The sequence below is a fragment of the Schistosoma haematobium genome, chromosome 6, assembly GCF_000699445.3.
Source record: "Schistosoma haematobium chromosome 6, whole genome shotgun sequence".
In the NCBI taxonomy this organism is placed as follows: Eukaryota; Metazoa; Platyhelminthes; class Trematoda; order Strigeidida; family Schistosomatidae; genus Schistosoma; species Schistosoma haematobium.
In genome coordinates, this window is record NC_067201.1 from 25,388,166 (window position 1) to 25,410,323 (window position 22,158).

Consider the following 22,158-nt stretch of genomic DNA (forward strand, 5'->3'; position numbering starts at 1 on the left):
GATTGTGACCTTTTTCATCAATATTGTCTTCAATTTAGACATAATTTTATAAATATTGATGTACTAGATGTTTTTGTGAACCTGTTTTTACCATATTTCTAAATTACATGAAGGTAATCAACTGAAAGAACTGCTCTTTTCGATGTTAGATCCAAGCAGTTTTCATAGTGTTACTTTATTCATTAGTTGTGTACCATTCCAAAATTTACATAAAGGAACATAGAAACCTCATTATTACTAATCATACTTCAGAGTGGAAATATCAAACGAATTTCTGAGTGATTGAACTAACTATAACCTCAAACGTTGTGTATTATCATTTATTGCAGTGGCTATCTGCAAACTTAGTTCACCAATCTAATCAGCTTCATTTTGGCAATCAAGCTAACAAAGCTTCTCCCTCAGAAAAACTAGTTTGTGATGGTACGAGATAACCATCCACTTGCCGAGTAAATTTACATTGTACAATTTTATTTATCGGAATTTTCGTATCACTGAAGTCAAGAAATGATGCCGAAATCCATAGGTTTAACTAAATCACGTATGTTACCTTTATTTTCTTGTCATTATATATCAGTAGGCGAAAGAAAGAAGTCTGTTAATATCACAAAATATTTAATATAAAATCATTTTAAAAGTGAAATGATTCAATATGAATTTTAGTTCTCATTTTGTTGAAGGTAAGGTCAAACAACGAAAAGTTATTCTGTATAATCAAATGATTGTTTGCAAACTGTTAATCAACGCCTTCCTCTAATCTGAACACAATGAAAAAATAATGTACAACAACTTGATTATGTTTATAAACATTGGAAAATGTGATTCAGTGGAGAATTAAGGGGTATTTTAAAGGCTGTTTGTATACCATACTCCAATTTTCATGAAAGTACACATAAAGTATTGGGACTAGATTTTTGTTAGGAGAATGAAATTTAATTACATATTCACATTCGGCTGAACAAAATATTTCGACGATTGAATAGCAATAAAACTACTTCGACGTTATTTCTATAACTAACTTAGTAATGATAGAACCAACGTTCTCCAGTTTGGGGATCTATAATTCTTCGTCTGTTGGAATTCTTCAGTAATCTGCACAACATATCGAAATGATATTTTTTTCTGAAAATCCTATCAAATACAAGTATCCAGAACTTTGACCATGAATGATTCAAAAATCCCACAAAATATATGTAAATTATACTGATATTAAACGGAAACTAATCTCAGGAGGAAACAACTATCTTTTTGAGTAAACGAACAACAAAACATCTGGTGAGATTTTCAAGTACTATCATAGGACTTGACCGCTTAACGCTAGTTTATCATTTGATATACATCAAAGATTTTGGTCATTGGAATAAGCGAGTTTTGGGAACGTGCTATACAATGTTATACAATGTTTTCTTTTCCAGTGTTAAAACCAGTGGTTAGTCTTTGGATATTCAACTCTTATTAGCAGTCATTGTATTTGCTCAAACCAAACACAAGATCATTTCGTTAGTGGGTTTGAACAAAAGCATGAGGAGATTCAATAGTCATTATAAATCAACAACTTACTTCCATCTTGTGATAAATAAAATATTGTAAAAGTACATTTTCAAATTATTATTATTATTATTATTATCAGCTTTATTCAATATTATATTATTGGTACAATATAGAATTCTCAGCGCAAAGTATTTCAACAAGTTTCCGTTTCTTTCTTCTTGGTCGGTCCTGGCGATAAATATTGAGTGGTCGCCAGTTAGATGTTAGCAGTTCAGTAAATGAACATCTGAATAATGTGCATTCTTTTCACTGTATATTGCCAGCAACCACATTGGCTTTTATTGAGTTTTTGTAACTTTGACAACGAAAGGTTGTACACTTTTCAGAAACGCAGCAGAATAGGTCATGTGATTAATAAACATAATGATATATTAAAACAAACAAAAATAGATAACTTGTTGAAATATCTAGATGGCAGGAACAGGTAGCCCAGATGCTCAAGCAGGCCGCCCTGCTTTTCAACAAAATTAGAAACTATTTAACAAAATGAATTCAACTATTCAACTTGATAAGACACATTTCTTATCGATTAAGTATCTTTTGAATTTGCAAAGAATGTATTCGCACATCACGTTTTCGTAGATTTATACACCATGGATAATTTCTTCAGAAGCCCTGTTGGACTTGTTTGGTGACTGAATATAACAGTTACTGGTGGAAAATTAAACATAAATAACAGCTTGTTTTCCATGCATGTATTCATATATCATTGTAAAAGTGTCTGTGAGAACCTTATCAAAATGTTAAAATAACTTGACATTCAATTTACCTCGGTTTTATTAACTTTCTGTAATAGAAATAGTAAGTTTTATATTGCAAATGTAGACATTGTCAAAACTGAAACTTTAAGTTAAACTAATTAAAATCGATTAGCAATGGGAACTCCGTTCAATTGAATCCAGATGAACGTTAGAATCTCTTTAGTTGATAAATTTTACTAAATGCAGATCACAAATATAACTGCACTTTTGAATATTAGATTTCGCTTAAGGCACTAATTATAAAACTCATCTGCTCTTCATTTTATTAAGAACTATGATTTTGGATAAGCAGTCAACGACGCCATGTTTACTGGTCGTCTCTATTTGAACTATTTTTCGTCTTATTATTTATTGAATTACTTTCCTATTTTTTCAATTTTACTCGGTTATTTGTTATGATTAATGACTCTTTACAGTTCAAAATTATACTAAAAGTTTTGATTTCAACCATCAGTAATAAGTATCTATGGATATTTTGTAAAACCACGTTTTCTGAACATCTGATACTACTGAAAAGGATTTAGCTGCCTAATCACAAGTTAAATGTTCACATGTTAGACAAGATGGAAAACTACTTTTAAGCAGTTTCAATATTGCATAGAATACTCAGGCGAAATTAGGTGTTCAGCAATAGTGATGTGTACCAGGATCGTTGTCATGAAATGTTCTACGTGTGAGTTTGCAGCAAATAATACAGAATATTAAACGTATAACAATTTGCAATATGAGAGGATATTTATCTCGACATATTGACATAAAGTGTATTTCGAAACAATGTAAAACAAGATTAATTGTATAAAATGGCATAGAACATACATCTTTCGCTAGTTCTACTGATGTATTATGCTGAACAGGAAATAAAATATATATAAACGAGACAGTGTGTAACTCGTATACGAACGTTCGTCTAAATTCAAACTAATAGATTCACAGTATTTGGTCGTTGAGTTCATGTAAGACATTAAGGAGAAAATTATATTTGTAAAACACTCAATGAATGAACATTTCATTCAGTAGTCTGATTTAAGCTTTTCAATGAAAATAATCAAGTATCATAAAATTGTTATTTCTTAACATTAGAATTTGATCTGGATGGTTTGTCTAATGCATGAATAGTTTATGAACTTTTTATTCAAGATAGACGGTTTGGTTCCTCACTCATTTCCCTTGAAAACGCTTAAATCAGACGATCGAGTGAAATGCCTTCCTAATCAAGATTCTCACAACTACAATTTCCTCCATAATAAGCTACTTGTTTTCCCCAATTTATTTGAATAAAATTTCCAGTTAACCGTTTCTTATTCAGTGTAGATTAAATTTACCTAAATCGTGTCAGACAACATTTCGATTGATTGACATCTATCCTTTCAATAAATTGCTTAGTGATAAAGGATTAAAATCAATTCTGAAATGTACTTAGAAGCAAATGAGTAAAATGAATGTTTTACAATGGTAGTGAAATATTGTGTTCTCGTATTTAGTCAGTTATAACTTTGAGAGTTTTTGTACAAAAGCGTTTCATGATTTAAATTAACACAATAAAATTCTACTATACAAACGTACCACTTGTTCAAATAGTCTTTGACTAAAATAAATAGTAAATGTTATTGATAATAAAATCGCAGTCATAGTGACTAATCACAGTAAAAATGTATTCACTTATGAAGTGACTAAACAATCCAAAATAAATCACACCATTGATGTCCAACGGTATTATTCGAGCTTGTTTTGGTAATTTTATGTTTTATACAAACTTGTAATTTATTAAAACATTAACAACCTAAAACGTTTTTAATGTTTACAGATTATGTTATGCAGGGTCTTTCTTCTTATCATCAAATGTGATATGGTAAACTGAGTTCGACCAATCCATATTTACATATGAAATCTTTGCATATCCAATTCAGAAATAGATATAGCCGTAATTTAATTATGTTTCAGATTATACATATCTGTCGAATTATTAATGCTATTACCCTTCTATATGCATATAATAGTCAATGTACAAGGAACCATATTAGAAACTTCAAAATACTCACGTGGCTCCCACTGACAATCCTCTAGAAAATAATATTTGTTTTGTTAATTAAGAAACAAATTATGAATTTATGTTGATGGCAGATACAAACAGCCAACTCAAAAACGAGATACTAAATTCTTCAGTCATGAAAGATTGTGAATATTAGTGTAATTCGAAAAGTGATTTTGGTCTGAAGTGGATAATTGAAGGAAATTTTGTGACGAATCCACAATTGATGATGAGTAATTTTAAAGAAACTTTTTAACGTTAGAGTGTAGGCTACAATAAAAGCGACACAATTTTTCCAAATTCAATTCCTCCAATATTATTTTTCCCTTCCTAATTTGGAGAACTCATTTAACGATCTTTAAGTGAAAGTTGGTCATAAATTCAGCATTTATCATTCATCTTAATACTGTATACTTACGAAGGGCATATATATTATCATGATTCCAGAAACAATTCTTTGACAGATTCTTGAACACTCAGTCACAGCTGAACATTTATACAGAAATTGTATGAAGTTTCAGAAGAAAGGCATTAGTAATTCACACAACTGACGGAAAATAAGATTAGACGAATGAATTTCAAAATAAGTTTCAAGTCAAATATTCAATCTTATTTCGTAAACTAACACTAAACAGAAATATAATATAATTATCTCATACAAAATAGCATATTTTGTGTGACATTCAAATACAAATATATATATTCGTGTAGATTGATCGAAGGTAGATCGGATTAGATGTGATCTATTCCTAATTTGGTTTTGCCGGTATTATTTATTTTCAATGGATATTTTGAGATGGATTTTACACATAGTTTATTACGCATGCGATGTATAAATGAGTTTCTTTATTAATGCAGTTCAAAATACTAAAATAAACCAGTTTACGGATGACCTACTGAGGATAATCATAATTATGAAAATGAAAATACTGTCATCTTATCTGTTCAGTGAAACCTGTCATTCCTTTGACAATTACTGTACTTTGGAACTTTCTCTATTGGTAAGCAAATCATAGCTTCATCCTGTGATAAATTCTGTGTGACTCAATAATGACTGTTTCATGAGAAATGATTTCAAGGAATATACGGAAGCTTATCAGTAGAGTTAAAACATTACTTGTTAATGAATTAGTCTTGTACAATAATTCTATATTGCAATAATTCACTTACGACGACCTGTAAAATCAACAATATTGAAAAGAGAAATTGTTGGTTAATATTTCAATGTTAAGCAACGTGTTTGTGAAAATGATTTAACAAGTAAACCGTTGGAATGACAGAAAGGGAGACAAAGATAGTCAATATAGTGATTGCTAATGCATAAATATTGGGTGTGTATATCTTCAACAAATCACAATGATATTTAGGATCAAAAAAGATGCAAACATGATCCGATTACTTTATAATAAATAACACAACTTGTGTGTCATACAAGTATATATATTTATATATGATGATGAAAGACAGATCAGATTATATGTGATCTATTCCAAATTCGGTGGCACCGGTAGTATTTATATTCAATGAATATTTTGTGAGTTAAAATAAAACTTGCTATTGAACCAGTATTTTAAAATAATTATATATTGCAATAATTCACTTACCCTCTTGTCGGAATGCAACAACAATAAAAAAGGGAAATTGTTAGTCAACGTTTGATTATTATAAAACGTATTCGCGAAAAGATTTCACAACTAAACCATTCGAATGATTAGAAAGGCGGCAAAAACCATTAGTGTTTATGAATAGAGGTAAAATATCACCTTTTAAAAAACTAGCTGTTTTAAATACTTCTTTTATCTTAAATAGCTCAATATACTACTGATTATACTTAGTTACATATAATATATCATCTAAGAGTAAATTCAAGCTTACAGTTAATACACACGTAAATGGTAGTTATTTCAGAATTCAACTGAGATGAACTACTTACCCATGGACCTCTAAAAATAATTTTTAGAATAATACTTGTAGGTTATTTATTCAAACTGTTTTATGGTGATAATTTAACTTCACATTCTATAGCTATTCATCTTTTACTAATACAAATACGTTAGATTCTACTACTCTTTGCATATTTATGGCCGATTTTCACTTTTCTGCATACTAAAGATATGACAATATTTATGTTGTTCGATTGTAGTTCTGTATTCTCGTAAAGGAAAAGTAATGTATTCATGAGAATTGACATACGATATGTGTAGATGGTTAAGAAATCCTGATATAGTGGACAGTTTTATCACTGAACTTATCAAGATGGACCTGTTTACATTTTGTGATAATGAAAATAAAATGTTCAGAGCTAATTCGAAATTATTCATATTCACTTTATTATTTCTTTCTCTAACAAATATTACAGGTACACGTTGCTGACGAGTGCCAAGTAGCACGAAACCCGGGTCCAGGGTTTCCTGTTGACTACCTCCAACCACCATCTAATCTCTAACAAATATTACTAGTAATGCAGTATGTTCGTTTGGCTAACGAAGACTACTAGTTACTACTAATCTGAGACTTACCCACATATGAATTTTGCAAGAATGAACCAAGAACTATCATCAATGCAATGAACAGAAACATTTTTGTGAAATTAAAGTAGTTAGAAAAATTGTGTTTATATACTAATTTAAAAGTGAAATGTGGTTAGTGAAATGACGTGAACTGTAAATCTTGTGACTAAGTAATAGCTACATTTTTTCCATAATTAAGACGCTCACAAATCTTTAATTGACAGATCAGTGTGGATTTAACAAACACTGACATAAAGTTACACTTAAATAATTAATAGTTGCGACTAGAATTAACATTAAACGTGATCAGAAAAAGGATTATTTTGTTTCTTTTTCAATTATTTTGTACAAATTATCCAGTGTTCTCTCTCACATAAATGTAACACTGTGACAAACAATTTAAGAAAAAGTATGTACTTTTAGTGAATGAAATATATGCCGCCAAAAGTATATCAGTTGATTCATGAATTAAACATGGTAGATTGTCATCAATAGTGATAGTGCACAAAATGGTATTTTGTTTGCAAGTATTTGATCCATTCATAGAAAGAGAAAACTCACATTTGTAGTGTAGTTGTAAGATATTAATGATGTTAAATATATATATATATATATATACGTTCTAAATTATACTATACATTTTCACAGCTTGTGTTTATCTTCAAACATTCATAGTCTGTGATTGATCAGTGTCTTATTGACAAATGTGCATCCTGTGCAGATCGCTTTGATATTACAATGCGTCACAAGGTACATTCAGATGATGAGTCTCAAATAGAATTAAAAGAACGTCACCATCTATCTCTAACAAAATAATGCTTTTAAGTTAGTTGTGGTTGTTGAAAAGGTAAAATGTTGTTTTAAAATTGTCACAGTGAACTCGTTCTCTTCTAAAATATATTTTACCATCATCGGTTTTCGCTTGACGGCTAGTGGCACTTGTTCTATTGTTTTCATGGCTAGCAGTAAAACCATTGATGGTTATCTATAACCACCATTAGGAGTACAGTGATGTTGTACTCTCATCTTTGAATAAAACAGATATTCACAGAATAACAAATATAATAAAGCTCAAAAGGTAAATGACTAGGAACATTTTGATACCAACTCAGTACCACATATGTAATACGTTGACAACAGACTATGGGTGTTGAATTTCGTCAAAAGACATAAATTTATTATTTGATGAATGATTTCTCTTCAGATGTTGCCATCCATGTTACTCGAATAATCACTTAGATTGTAGATCATATTTTCATAAATTCAATTTTACACGTTTATTGAAAAGCATAATAATGAAAATTTTCTATTGTTGATTACATATAATGCTGATTGACCAGCTTTGGAAACGAACCAGTTGATAAATCCACTGAATAATCCGTTATATGACTTAACGTATAAATTTAGGTTGAAAATATTTTTATATACCATTATAGATGAAATTTAGTCGAGATTACACTCTAGAAAAAACAAACAACATGATGAATTCAGTGAACATTCAATCATTACTCATCTTGTTGACCTGATACCGAAATACGTTGAAAACACCGAACACTGAGGAACTTATGTCGCGTCATCAAATGAAGCTCACAATTTAGCTGTTTGTACTTCGATGTTGAAAAACCAATAAGTCAGAACAAATTGAATAAATGTCTACGTATAAAAATTTATTAATGATGATAATGTGTTGATGACACTATCATATGATGCCTAGTGAATGGTTAACTACGACGCTGAACAAGACTGCATATTAATTGAGCGTCCTCTGAGAACTTCCAAAGTAGTCGATCATGTTGAAGCGAACTGTGGTCAGGATTTCGGGTCTTATAAGAGACATGTATACTGATGCGACAGCTGTGCATCCAGATGCCGTTTGATGGTTGACGTTATGTATGTCCTATCCACTTCCAATGTCTTTCCCTAATTTCCTCTTCACCTAAAGCTGGTTTGTTCTGCCTCACAGTAGCTTGTTGCTGATGGTATCCAGTCAACGGACAGTGAGTTTCTTGCATAGACAATTGTTTCAAAATACTTGTACATTTTTGATGATGGTTGTAGTAGTTCCCGAAGTTTCAGCTCCTTACAATCGAACTGTGTTGACTTTCGAACTGATGATTCTGACTTTGACGTTGGTTGTCAATTGCTTGGAGTTCCATATGTTCTTCAATTGTAGAAATGTTGCCACTGCTTTGCTAATCCCTGCCTCCACATCCCCATCTGATCCTCTTCATTCATCCTTGATGCTGCCTAGGTACGTGGATGTTTTCACCTCCTCCACAGTTTCTGTATCGAATGTGATTGGGTTTGTTTTCTACGTGTTGTGTTTGAGGATCTTGGTTTTTCACTTATGTATGTTGACGCCCACTGATTCAGAGACTGCTGCTACACATACTATCTTCACCTGCATTTATTGTTGTGCATGAGATAGAAGAGCTAAGTGATCCGTGAATTCTAAATCATCTAGTTGTATCTATAATGTTCATTGTATTCCGTGCTATTCCCCAGATGAGGGGTTCTTCATATTCGTGTGAAACATCAGAAATAAAGTAAGGGGCGAGAATAAGTAGATTTGTCTGACATTGGTTTTCACTTGTAATCCATCTGTCAGCTGTTTTCCATGTACGAATTCGCAGTGTATTCCGTCGTATGACCCTGAACTTGGAATCCAGGATTTTGACAGATATCCATGCAATAATCAAATTTGAATTTCACTTGACTTTATAAACTGGAGATTGTGTCAACACAGAACATAAGTACAGTTGTGTACAAAGTCATATAGCGTTTATGAAAGGGGTTTCTACAAATAACTGAGCTTAATGAAAACTACAAAATAACTGCTTAAACTTTAAAGGCTAACAGAGAATGCATATTAATCCAATGCTTCTATTTACACTTCAACTGTCTGTTTATAGGTCGTTTTGACTAATTCATAATATCTGAAGAATACTTAGATGATAGAATTCATACTTATCATTGCTTTATAGAATTATTCGTCATTGTTGTTTATTCATCTACACCCAACTTCAGACACACCCATTACTATGACTTGCTAGTCAGGATGATTTGTAGAACATAAATGCTATTACTGTATAGAAGGAATGTAGAAATTTCTCATCTTATTTAACTTGTTCTAATCAATTACAAAGTACACAATCGTTCTAATAATTTTGCAAACTTATTCATCATCATCATATTGTTTACTGTGAGTATTTCCATGGTGTAAATAAATGAATTGGTGATTGGTAATTGATAAATATGAGCTAGTTTATGGACGTTTTTCAATCAATTCTAAGTAAATAAATTCTGAAGTACGTGAATATTTTGGTGTTGTTTTCATTATTATTATTTTAATTATTATTTCCATTTCTCTTTTTGGTATTAAACCTAATCTTTGTGAAAGCTTTGGTTTCCACAGAGGATCAGCAACAGTGAATGTATTACATAGAACAAGAAATATTTCTATGAATCATTGTCCTATAGCGGAATAGCTCAAGAGTAATCACCCACAATTACGACGTCAGGACTTGATGTGAAATGTAAATAGCATTTTATTATGAAAATACTCTCGGTCAGCAATTCTTTGACATTTAACTTAATTGAATAAAGCTGTTCTGAATATAGTTCCAATCATTTATTTATTTACAAAATATTAACAGGGGTGATGAAAGATTTCAAAATTTTCCAATCAAGTCTGGTAATCAGGATATCTAGTGAACAGTTATTTGTTTGTTGAATATGTATGCAGTCACTTGTTTTGTTCGGTGGAAGCGAGAACAACTGACAACAGGTTGTAATCAAGTCATGTTTTTCATGGGCAACTGTATACTGGTAGTGAAAGTGATAAAGGTACAAAATTTGATTTCAATGTTGATAGATTTTTATAATATGTGATGATCATGTTTGTTATTCTATGAAATTCTCTTTAGTCAAGACAACGTCTTCAATGTTTGCCGTTGAACTGAATCAGAGTTTACTTGTCTCTAGTACTGATTTAAAACAGCTGTGTGTTTCATCAGTCTGTCTGTGGATTTATTCTTATACAAGTGTTTATAGATGACATCGACCTCTTGATCATAGTCTGAAGTACTGATAACTCTTCACAATCGAATGGAATATTTTCTGATACTCCTGTGGCCGTTTTTGAAAACCTCGGCAAAATCATTTATAATTGAATGTTTAATTCAATAAAATACTAATTTGATTTATTGTATCAGTGACTATCAAATCAATCATCAAATGGTTTACCACATTCCAGTAATAAAACATTGTTTTGTTAACAAAAGAAAATGAATTATGTGTAAACGTATTATTGTTAATGGTGACAATAAAAGTTTCTTCACATGAATCATAAATGTGTGAATCATCAAGTGTAGTTAGTAGTAGTATGAATATAATTTATATATACTGTCAAGATAACTAGTCAACTTAGCAGAGCGAATGGTTGTCTTCATTGTTGATTGATTGATTGATTGATTGATTGATGGAACACTAATTTAGTAAATTGGTCGAGATTACAAATTGCGAAAATAAACAACATGATGAATTCAATAAATATTCAATCATTACCCATCTTGTTGACTTGATACCTAAATACGTCGAAAAAACAGAACACTGAGGAACATTTGTCGCGTCATCAAATGGAGCTCACAATATAGATATTCGCACTTCGACATTCAAAAACCTATAAATGAGACGTCGTATTACAAACATAATTCATATAAATCTACTAAATCAAATATAATTAAACAATTACTGATAATATTCACCCATATACGTTATTTGACAGTTAGTTTCATGGCATACTTTTGAGTTGTATCACATTCACGATGAATGTGTATGTTCAAATCACTTAACACTGATCTGTCATGTTGAGGTTGTCTCGGTGTTTTCGTTTATTCCCCTTATAACGAGAAATGTAATGGCGCAAATATAACATGCAGTGCAGTCATTTGTTGACAACGCAAGCAAATTAACACAGCCAAATACTTGTAAACCATAGTTATGAACTTGTGATTTAAAGTCAGCCAATGGTGTTTCCGTTATGCGTTTGCGAAATTGCAGTCTTTGCTGTAATTTTGTATGTACACCGATTTCTTCTTTAATCAACTCGCCTTGATGTGCTCAGAAGACAGCCAAGAGTTACCTGGCTCAAGAATATATGTATGCATAGTTTGAAAAGGACAGTGAAATGTTAACTGATGAGGCCATTTTAAATGTGTTAAGTGTACACAAACTGTCGACGGTTCTAACAGTGAATGAATTGAAGAATTGAGAGAAGCATTTTAATGTCTTAATACATTATGAAGTTATTCTTGAAGTTAGGCATCTATCAGGTCACGGAAAAGTTCATCCTGACCATCACATTAAATACTATTCATTTCTCACACAATTAATTTTAACATGAGCAAGTAGCATGCTATTGTAGAGAATAGTTTGTTAAGGGTATAAAATGCATTTTAACTCCAAATCCTCATCCTCCTCTGTTCACCTGTACCGTTTTCCCACCATTCAAAAGCGTCATTTTAGCTGCGAGTGAAATGTCTATTATTGAACCCATAGAATTAGGAAATCTGGTTCAGCATTATCATTTCTTGTTAGCTTCGTTGCCAGCCAAGTCTATTTCAGGAGGTGAGACTGATATGGTTTTCGGACAGATGTTCGTTGCTGTAGCATGTTTTTATAGAGAATAGGTTTTTAAGGGTATAAAATGCATTTTAACTGCAAATCCTCACCGTTCAATAGCGACATTTCAACCTACAAAAAAGTAGGAAATCTGTTCCGGGGATGTCAGTTCTGGTAAACTTCATTACCAGTCGTCTCTCCTTGAGGATGAGACTGAAACTGATATGGTTTTCACAGAAATGTTCGTTGGTGTAGGATTTTTTACAGAAAGATAACTCCGGAGACAACTGAGAACTCACAAGAATGTAATATCTGAAATTTCACAATACGAGACAGTAGTCGAACTCCAAGTTATTCTTTCATAAAATATATCAGTTAAATGAAGTGGTATCCTTAGCGACCAACAATTCAAATTCAACGGTAGTTTGTATCGATGTAAATTCTTCATCCATAGATCTAGACAGCCTGTTGGTAGTCGTTGTGAATCATTTATATTTGTTCAACTGATCGAAGGGTTTTATGCAGTATCGTGATCATCAGTGTGTCATAATCATGAGTTATTGAATATCACATATGAGAAACACCCTAGATTCCGTTGTTTGAAAGCTTAGCAGAAGAATACAATTCGTCTTTCTTTAGTGTTTGAAATGTAGTTTTTCTGGTCATCATTTTTGTGTATGAAGAGCGTAGGAAGAAAGAAATCACTCCAGATATTTCCGATATGCGACCACGTTCATTTGGAAGATCGAAACTTCCAGGTCAATGAAATAGGAGACATTATGATGGCGTGTAACATGAAATGAAAAGAATGAATGTTATTCAGATGTCGACGTATGAAATGAGAATATCTAACTGGCTATCACTCAACGTTTATTGTCAATATCAATCAAGAAATAAGAAACGCAAACTCGCTGAAATATTTTGTGCTGAGAATTCTATATTCTACCAAAACTATAATATTGAATAAAGACACTAATAATAGTAACAGATAATATAAAATATATTAATTTCATCATATTCACTATTACTTTGCTAATTAACAAAATGATTATTAAATCGACATCCAATTTCTTTGCTAAATTCTTAGTTATAGTAATATACTTGTGCACACACTTTACATTCCGAATTTTGTTTGCATTCCACATCAAATAACTCTACTTCTCACAGAATTAACTGTTCAACATTGATTTCTTTTAATCCTTACTCATTGCTTTTGATATACATTTTGTGTGATGAACAGTTAGCTCATCAGCAGAAGTTAAATACCATTAACAGTCATAATTAGGCTGGCTGATTAGAAAATCTGTTTTTCCAAACTGATGAGCTGACTGGAACAACTGCTTATAAACTGACGGTTCAAACCATCAAATGAAAATTATCGATTATTCAAGGGGTTTAATCCATAAAACGGGAAAAGTATTATTTTGACAGTGGCTATATAATTAGTCTGGATCACATAGTAAAGAAGTTAGATCTCACTAAACACATTTGTGATTTGTGAGAAAATAAAGAGTAGACATTTATGGATTTTATTTCCAGCCACTCCGCTATGTAGGAAAGTTGTTAACTCACATCAACACACTGTAATTCCAAACCTACAGTTTCAAATCACAAATTTCACATTTCTCAAAACATCCTCTTTCAATAGTTTACGTGCTTAAAGAAATAACGGTTCGATGCAAACACCAAACTTCAAGAACTTTCGTTAGAACGTCAAATGTCAAATTTACTCAGTGAGGTTTCAAAAACATAATAGATAAAGTGCCATCCATTCCTCTTGCTCTTAGAAGACGATTCCTCTTTCAGATGCAGTGAGAACAACACGACAGTGAAACGAATACCACAAATAAAGTTTTTATTAAAAATTAGTTTTACTAAACGTCACATGGCAAATAGTCATATTTTAAACGTCATACAGTTATGAATTTCAAGTGGATATAAACATTTTTTACAATGAACTCCCTGAAAATAATAACTAAACTAATCTTGTGACCTGATGTTTAAATTTACATGAGAACAAATTGAATACATTTCTACGTATAAAAATTAATTTATGATGATAATGCTAGTTAGGATGATTCATAGAACATAAATGCTATTACTGTATAGAAGGAATGTAGAAATTTCTCATCTTATTTAACTTGTTTTAATCAATTACAAAGTACACAATTGTTCTAACAATTTTGCAAACTTATTCATCATCATCATATTGTTTACTGTGAGTATTTCCATGGTGAAAATATAATATTTGGTAATTTGTATTACAACAAGAAACATCTCAATATTTGTCTGGCAGAACCACAGTGGTAATGACTTCTTAGTCGGATCTTATGAAGCCGAAAGTTGAAGGAATGTCTACCAATTATAGACCATAAACAATCGTTATTATTGAGCATATTAATAATCTGCCGATCGATGTTAAATGGTTAACTACTGTACCGTACAAACGAAAGAGAAATTCATTCAAAACTCTATTTCAAAGATTTCTAGTTCACAGAAACGACTTGAAACATCTGATATAATTTCTTTTTAAAGGTGAATCATTCTATCTTATCTATACCAAGAAATAAAATGTGTTTACTTTGAATAAACTCTTGCTGTTAAATCTGTTTTACGTTCTCTGTCCTTGATCACTTCACTTCAGCTCTGTTGCGTATTTTTTATACTACTTAATAATATTCAGTAAATGTAGTATTTCTTGCAATTTTTACGCTCATTTTGTAAAGCAAGTTCATCGTGTAATATTCCGAAATATTTACATATTCTTATGATATTTATCATGTTTATTATTATAATCACTTTATATCAACCATTGTGGCAGTTATTCGCAATTTTTCTCAGTCGATTAAACCTTGTTTAAACCCAACAGTTTCCATACTGCTTGCTCTTAATTCGATTTCATCCTATATCCTAACTAACATAAATAACGTCAATACGCACATCAGTGTGTATATTTTCACTATTTGAAGTGCCCATGTTTTTGTGATAATTTGATACAGAAATATGTTTTATGAGTATTGTGGTAACTTCATGACGTATCACCTTTGCAAGGTCAATTCAATAAATATTATTCAATATTATTTTCACTAAGTGGCATTTTTCTCCAGAAATCAGTACTCACGTATTTGGATGTATTTTATGTAATTATGACAAGTGATAAACTTACAGAAAGACTGGTGACATTCATTCGTACTATTAAATATTCACTAGGCTTTATAAAGTTATAATTACTATGAACTGGTTTCACATTATCGTTAGACAAAATATAAATGTTAACTATACTTTTGTATTGAAGTAGATTTCATTAAGATTAGATAGAAAATAGAATGCCATGATTCTTAATATTTGTCATCAAATGATCTCAGTAATAATTCTAGTAGAAACAAAGAAACGCAATGAATTGAAAAATTCGTTAGATGCCTATTATGATGGATTTCGTAACACAAACACTGAATTTACATTTCAAATGAAAAACGCAGTGCATTTGAACATATTGAAAAGATTTCGAATACCACCAAAATATGATGTTTCTCATCTAAAACCGTTTTTTTTTCCAATGCCTTAATATTCCATACATTCAACATCCTTCAAATACTTCAATTCATCAAATTCTCTATAAGTAATAATGTTTTCTGTAGATGGAATCACAAAATAGTCATGTATTTTCTATAAAACATGAAAGTCTATATTTATTGTTAATCAAAAAAAAGCATTTTGATGTGTGTTATTCAACGATTGGGTTGATAAGTTAAACACGTAATGAAGACGTAACACATGTTTCAGTTCACAGATTTTCTTATTGTGATAGAAATATAAAATGTGATTATAAATCATTTCGAAAGCACTCTATTCATCCAAACAGTAATAATATAGCGACGCATACATGAACCATGTATTGTCACTCGTAACTCACGGTGGAAGATGAAAGTTACTTTTAAGCGTGCTGAAGAGTTCAAATCACTCAATAGAGATAAGCGCGAAATCGAAGTTCACAAAAGAATGATTTGTATAAAATAGTGGTTTCTTTTTTTAATAATTACGAAAATTGGTTACACAACTCAACGTGTAAGATGTTTAATATGTTTACCAGATCCTTTATATTGAAACAAGAAGGTCGTACGACGGAATACACTGCGAATTCGTACATGGAAAACAGCTGACAGATGGATTACAAGTGAAAACCAATGTCAGACAAATCTACTTATTCTCGCCCCTTACTTTATTTCTGATGTTTCACACGAATATGAAGAACCCCTCATCTGGGGAATAGCACGGAATACAATGAACATTATAGATACAACTAGATGATTTAGAATTCACGGATCACTTAGCTCTTCTATCTCATGCACAACAATAAATGCAGGTGAAGATAGTATGTGTAGCAGCAGTCTCTGAATCAGTGGGCGTCAACATACATAAGTGAAAAACCAAGATCCTCAAACACAACACGTAGAAAACAAACCCAATCACATTCGATACAGAAACTGTGGAGGAGGTGAAAACATCCACGTACCTAGGCAGCATCAAGGATGAATGAAGAGGATCAGATGGGGATGTGGAGGCAGGGATTAGCAAAGCAGTGGCAACATTTCTACAATTGAAGAACATATGGAACTCCAAGCAATTGACAACCAACGTCAAAGTCAGAATCATCAGTTCGAAAGTCAACACAGTTCGATTGTAAGGAGCTGAAACTTCGGGAACTACTACAACCATCATCAAAAATGTACAAGTATTTTGAAACAATTGTCTATGCAAGAAACTCACTGTCCGTTGACTGGATACCATCAGCAACAAGCTACTGTGAGGCAGAACAAACCAGCTTTAGGTGAAGAGGAAATTAGGGAAAGACATTGGAAGTGGATAGGACACACATAACGGTAACCTTCGAAGTGCTTCACGAGGCAAGCTTAAACATGGAATCTTGAAGAAAAGCGGAAACGTGGATAGCTCTAGTGCACACTTCGTCGGGAAATGGAGGCAGATATGAAATGTATGAATTACGACTGGAGAGAACTGGGAACGTTTGACACGGATGAGTTTGGATGGAGGTTGCTGGTGTGCGGTCTTTGCTTCTGCGCGAGGATATACATGCATTAGTAAGTAAGTAAATAATTCAACAGTTACCCATGTTCTATTTGCTTACTACTCACTGACTTAGCGAATTACAAAATTTACCAAAACCTATGATGATAGATATATATAGAAATATACATTTTCTAAAATTTCCATTACTTGAACAAAATGTACAACATAATTCAAATACTTGATAATGTACTTCTGACCAATGAATTTCGTTATCCTTTCAAAGAAACGTAGATTGTAATTACGAGCTGAAGTCACATTATTAAATTCTGTATATTCCTCAAGATTACAGTTGTATTGAATTTCTTTCAGTCGGTGTCATGTTCTGTAAAATAGTAATATTTACATTCTCTGTTCTAAATATTATATCTGGAGTTTATATTCTTGATATGCCGTGTATAACTTGGGCACTTGGACGCTAGAAACCTTCCAAGTCACAAGTGAGAAAACAGAAGACAAGTGAAAAGGATGTTATTCGAGAATGTGACGACGACCACTCTAGTCGAAAATGCACTCATTTATATATTGATTGTACACACTCTTTGATTAATAATTGGGATGAAATCACATATATAAAAAATACCCACAGTTATAACAAATCACATACTGAGCATAGTTCCTGTTGATTGAATACAAGAATATCGTCTATTATACAGAATAAAATATCATGCGAGATAAGAAAACAAATACTACACTGAATGATCGTCATACTGAATCAGAAAGGAAGTAATGTTGAACAAAACTCGTAATGAGTAAATCAATCGAATTTTGACTTTTCTTCCCATCTTATCACTAAATATTTCACATCCAGTGTAGTATATCCTACTTAGTTGACGTACCCGTTTATACCCAACATATCTTCCGTACACTTTTGTCAATTTTAACTTGACTTTTTCATGCACAGTTGATGTGATTACAGAAAGACATTGTGATTTCCACATTTATTGAGTACTTCTACTTTCATACATGTGCCCGAGTCTATGGTTATAATATATTATTTCTTAAAATTTTGTTTGCGAAAAAGAACGGAAATCAACGATTTCTTTTCAGTAGGTCTTATCAAATAGACCCGCTCGAGGAAAACATTGTCAGTGTTCACTCAAATGACTTTTTTATAGATATTCGTATAAATACATTCTGACAAACTGTATATAACCAATCAGTTGGTTGAAAGTGTCTCGTCTTGAAAAATAACTCTGATGTGAAATCAGAATTTTTGGGCCAATTCGAAGAAGTAGTTTGAATGAGAGAGTGTTTCGGTTATTATTTTAAATTCAACATTAGTCTGTTTCAAATCCCTTGATGCCAGATAAAGTTAAATAGTCGGATCACCTGTACGAGTCATATATACTTTGAGCTAATTACTATAATGAACGAGACTTATGTGAAGATGACCTATTTATTATTTCATAAAAAATTACGGAAAATCTTCGTGAAATATCAGAACCATACATTAGATGCCTCATTTGCAAATCTCACAATCCTCTTTTTATCTCACTTTCCGTTTTCTTCAACTCTATCTTCTTAGCCTTCTGTTGCCAGGCATTCCTCTTCTGATTGGTGTTACATGCAACTTATGTTGAAAGACATATGTAGCATACACTTCACTACTAGCGACAACTCGATAAATCAGAATAATACTTTTTGATTAGTGTACTTTATTGTGTGACGGCTCAATGGGTTTTATTACTTCTCTAACTAATATTTTTTTGAGAAATTTAGGGAACAGAAATGACGTTTATCATTAGACAGCGGTGTAAATTGGATTAAACGATTAAATAACCAACTATTGGTCTTGTTTATTCTAACCAGTATTTAACCACTACTAAGTATCATCAGAATATTTGATTGAAACTACGAAATGAGTTCGAACGGTTTTGGCTGGTAGAAAATATGTTTAAGTTACGATGAGGAGAACATATCGAAAAAGGTCAATAGTAAATATATTTAAGACAAATTGAATTACAATATATTTTATTTGTCCATTTACTTGAGTGTAAATTGTATTGGTTATCCTGAATTACTGGTACTTTATTGTTTATTGGTGAACAATTGACTGTTTTAAATAAATAATATATTTTTAATATCCCAATGAGTAGAAAATTAGATTTTCTGACGTTTCGTGACTTAGTGTAAGTCACTTCTTCAGAGAATAAATAACCAAATTAAAATTAATCCAAGTTTAAATAGTACAACGGAACTTGGATTAATTTTAATTTGGTTATTTATTCTCTGAAGAAGTGACTTACACTAAGTCACGAAACGTCAGAAAATCTAATTTTCTACTCATTGGGATATTAAAAATATACTATTTATTTATAACAATCAAACGAACGCTCAATTTATTCGAAATTATCAAATCAAACCTTGGTAATGATACCTACATTCTTAGGGTGGTTTACCTATTTCGTGTTTATATACCTATCGGATCTTTGTAAATTTAATTTAGTGAATTATGTTTCAATGAAGTGCGATAGTTTACTCAGGGTTTGTTATTTGAATAGGGTTTAGGGAATACGAGTAACAATTCGCTGTCATGAAATTGTGTAATCCCATATGGCAGGGGTGATGATAGCATTTGCTGATGTAAATATAAAATGATAATTGTGATAATCTCATCCACCTTCATTAATATCCTTAATGGATTATTGCAGTCAATGTTTCATCAAATTTAATTCTCTTTTAAAATAGAAAACTGTATACATCTAATTAATATTATTCAAACGAACAACAAATAAAATTTAATATTCATAACTAGCACACTGGTTTGGGTCCACCCGTCCATTTCATATGACGTCATAATACCTTTAGGTAATCCTTTAAGACTAACCTCAGGAATTCCAATATTGATTTGTTTTTCCTGCAGTTGTTGGCACACAAAATCAATAGTCTCTGTTAACAGTACATTGGTGAACAGGGAAGCAACATCTAAAGATATCATTCGTTTCCCATTTAAATTTATATGTTCCACTTTAGAAATGAAATCGAAGACGTCTTTCATGCTTCTGTTGACGACTAATTTGTGTAAGGGGTTTAGGATACGAACTAGCCACTTTGCAGTTTTATGATAAGGCGAATTATACATATCTAGAACAGGGCGAAGAGGAAGACCTGTCTTGTGAACTTAAGGTAAACCATATAGTCGCGGTGTGTTCGATCCAGTAGGCTTGAGTGATTCATGTAAGTCAGGAGTAAGAATACCTTTATTTTTTTAATTCCTTCAGAGAGTTAGTCAGCAATTTTTCTGCCTTCATATTTAAGTCCTTATCGTCGTTGAGTTTCTGAAATTTTGTCGGACCATTCAAAATCACCTTCATTTTATTAATGTAATCAGCTTTGTTCATAAGAACTAGCCGCCCTCCTTTACAACACATTCATAATATTTTGATTGAAGTAGGATATCCACTGGGTTTCCTGAAGAAACATTTGCGCGTACAAAACAGGAAAATAGTGAATCTGACGGCTAATAAGAAACCGCTTTTCTTGAAACTGCAATTCAATGGTGATTTGGCTAGCGATGTATTACGGGATAGATTGACTAGAGCAGTAAGGAGAACGTTTAATGCTGTCAACCTCTGCCTATTGTATTCGACCCGATCGATGATGATTCCGCAATTGAAGGATAAGTTACCTAATTATGCCACTTCTATGTGTATCTACGAATTCAGCTGCTCCTGTGGAGAAAGCTATATTGGGCGCACTACCAGGCAACTGAACCAACGAGTTAGTGAACACCTCCCTTCGTGGATAGGAAAAGGTTACGTCAAAACAGTACGCAGCTCGGTTCTATCACACTTGATCGATAGCGGTCATATAGTGGACAGAAGCATGTCGTTCAAAGTTATTTATCGTATTCCCACTAGTTTTCCTTATGTTGTTCGATCTCGTTTCTTACACATAGCAGAAGCTATAGGAATCCGAGCCAACAAGCCAAGTCTTTGTGTTCAGAAGAAATTTGTAACTCCCTTATCTCTCCCCTGGCCTTAAGTTATAAATGAATTTATTTATTCTTTTTCTAACTTTCTCTTCGTTTATTATTTTTCTTCACCCCCCTCCTACCACTTTATTTTCTCTCAACTATACGTTTCATGGTTCAATTATCTGAACATTTCTTATTACGTCATCTTATAATCTTTATTTTCTCCTAATCATTGACCTATTTCCGATTATGTAACATTGATTTGAACCTTTAGTATTATTGCTTATCATAAACTAATGCACCTGTTGTCACACCATCAATTTGTACTTTTCACATTTTACTTATTATGTAATCGTTTTCATTGTTACTCATTGACTTATAAACTACCTTGATTGGTTTAATAATTTCGTATATGCATATAAATATTACTGTATATTAGAGTAAAGCCTGATGAGGATCTAATCGAAAACAATATTGTTCGCTTATATATGTTGTTCTAAATTTACAATATGGGAATATTTCAAATTTTACAAACAAATGTTTAAGGTTTTTTCCAATGGCGGGAGTTATTCTTTTGTTAGTGTACAACAAATTGCTCCAGGAACAATCGTAAACCATTCTTTTACGTTTACGTATAAACGTGCACCTTTGGGTAAAATTTCCTAAACTGTAAATGTAACG

General features: G+C 31.9%; 1 protein-coding gene across 1 annotated transcript; it reads right to left on the minus strand.

The window, feature by feature from the left end:
* Positions 1 to 598: 598 nt before the first annotated feature.
* On the minus strand, positions 599 to 6,933 carry MS3_00008891 (uncharacterized protein). The gene has a single exon (XM_051217240.1). It carries the CDS (start codon positions 6,774 to 6,776, stop codon positions 6,420 to 6,422), a length of 357 nt encoding a protein of 118 aa, XP_051065893.1. The 5' UTR covers positions 6,777 to 6,933; the 3' UTR covers positions 599 to 6,419.
* Positions 6,934 to 22,158: the final 15,225 nt, after the last annotated feature.

Coding starts and splice junctions, on each gene's coding strand:
- MS3_00008891 (XM_051217240.1), bottom strand. CDS start 6,776: ATGGTGGTTGGAGGTAGTCAACAGGAAACCCTGGACCCGGGTTTCGTG.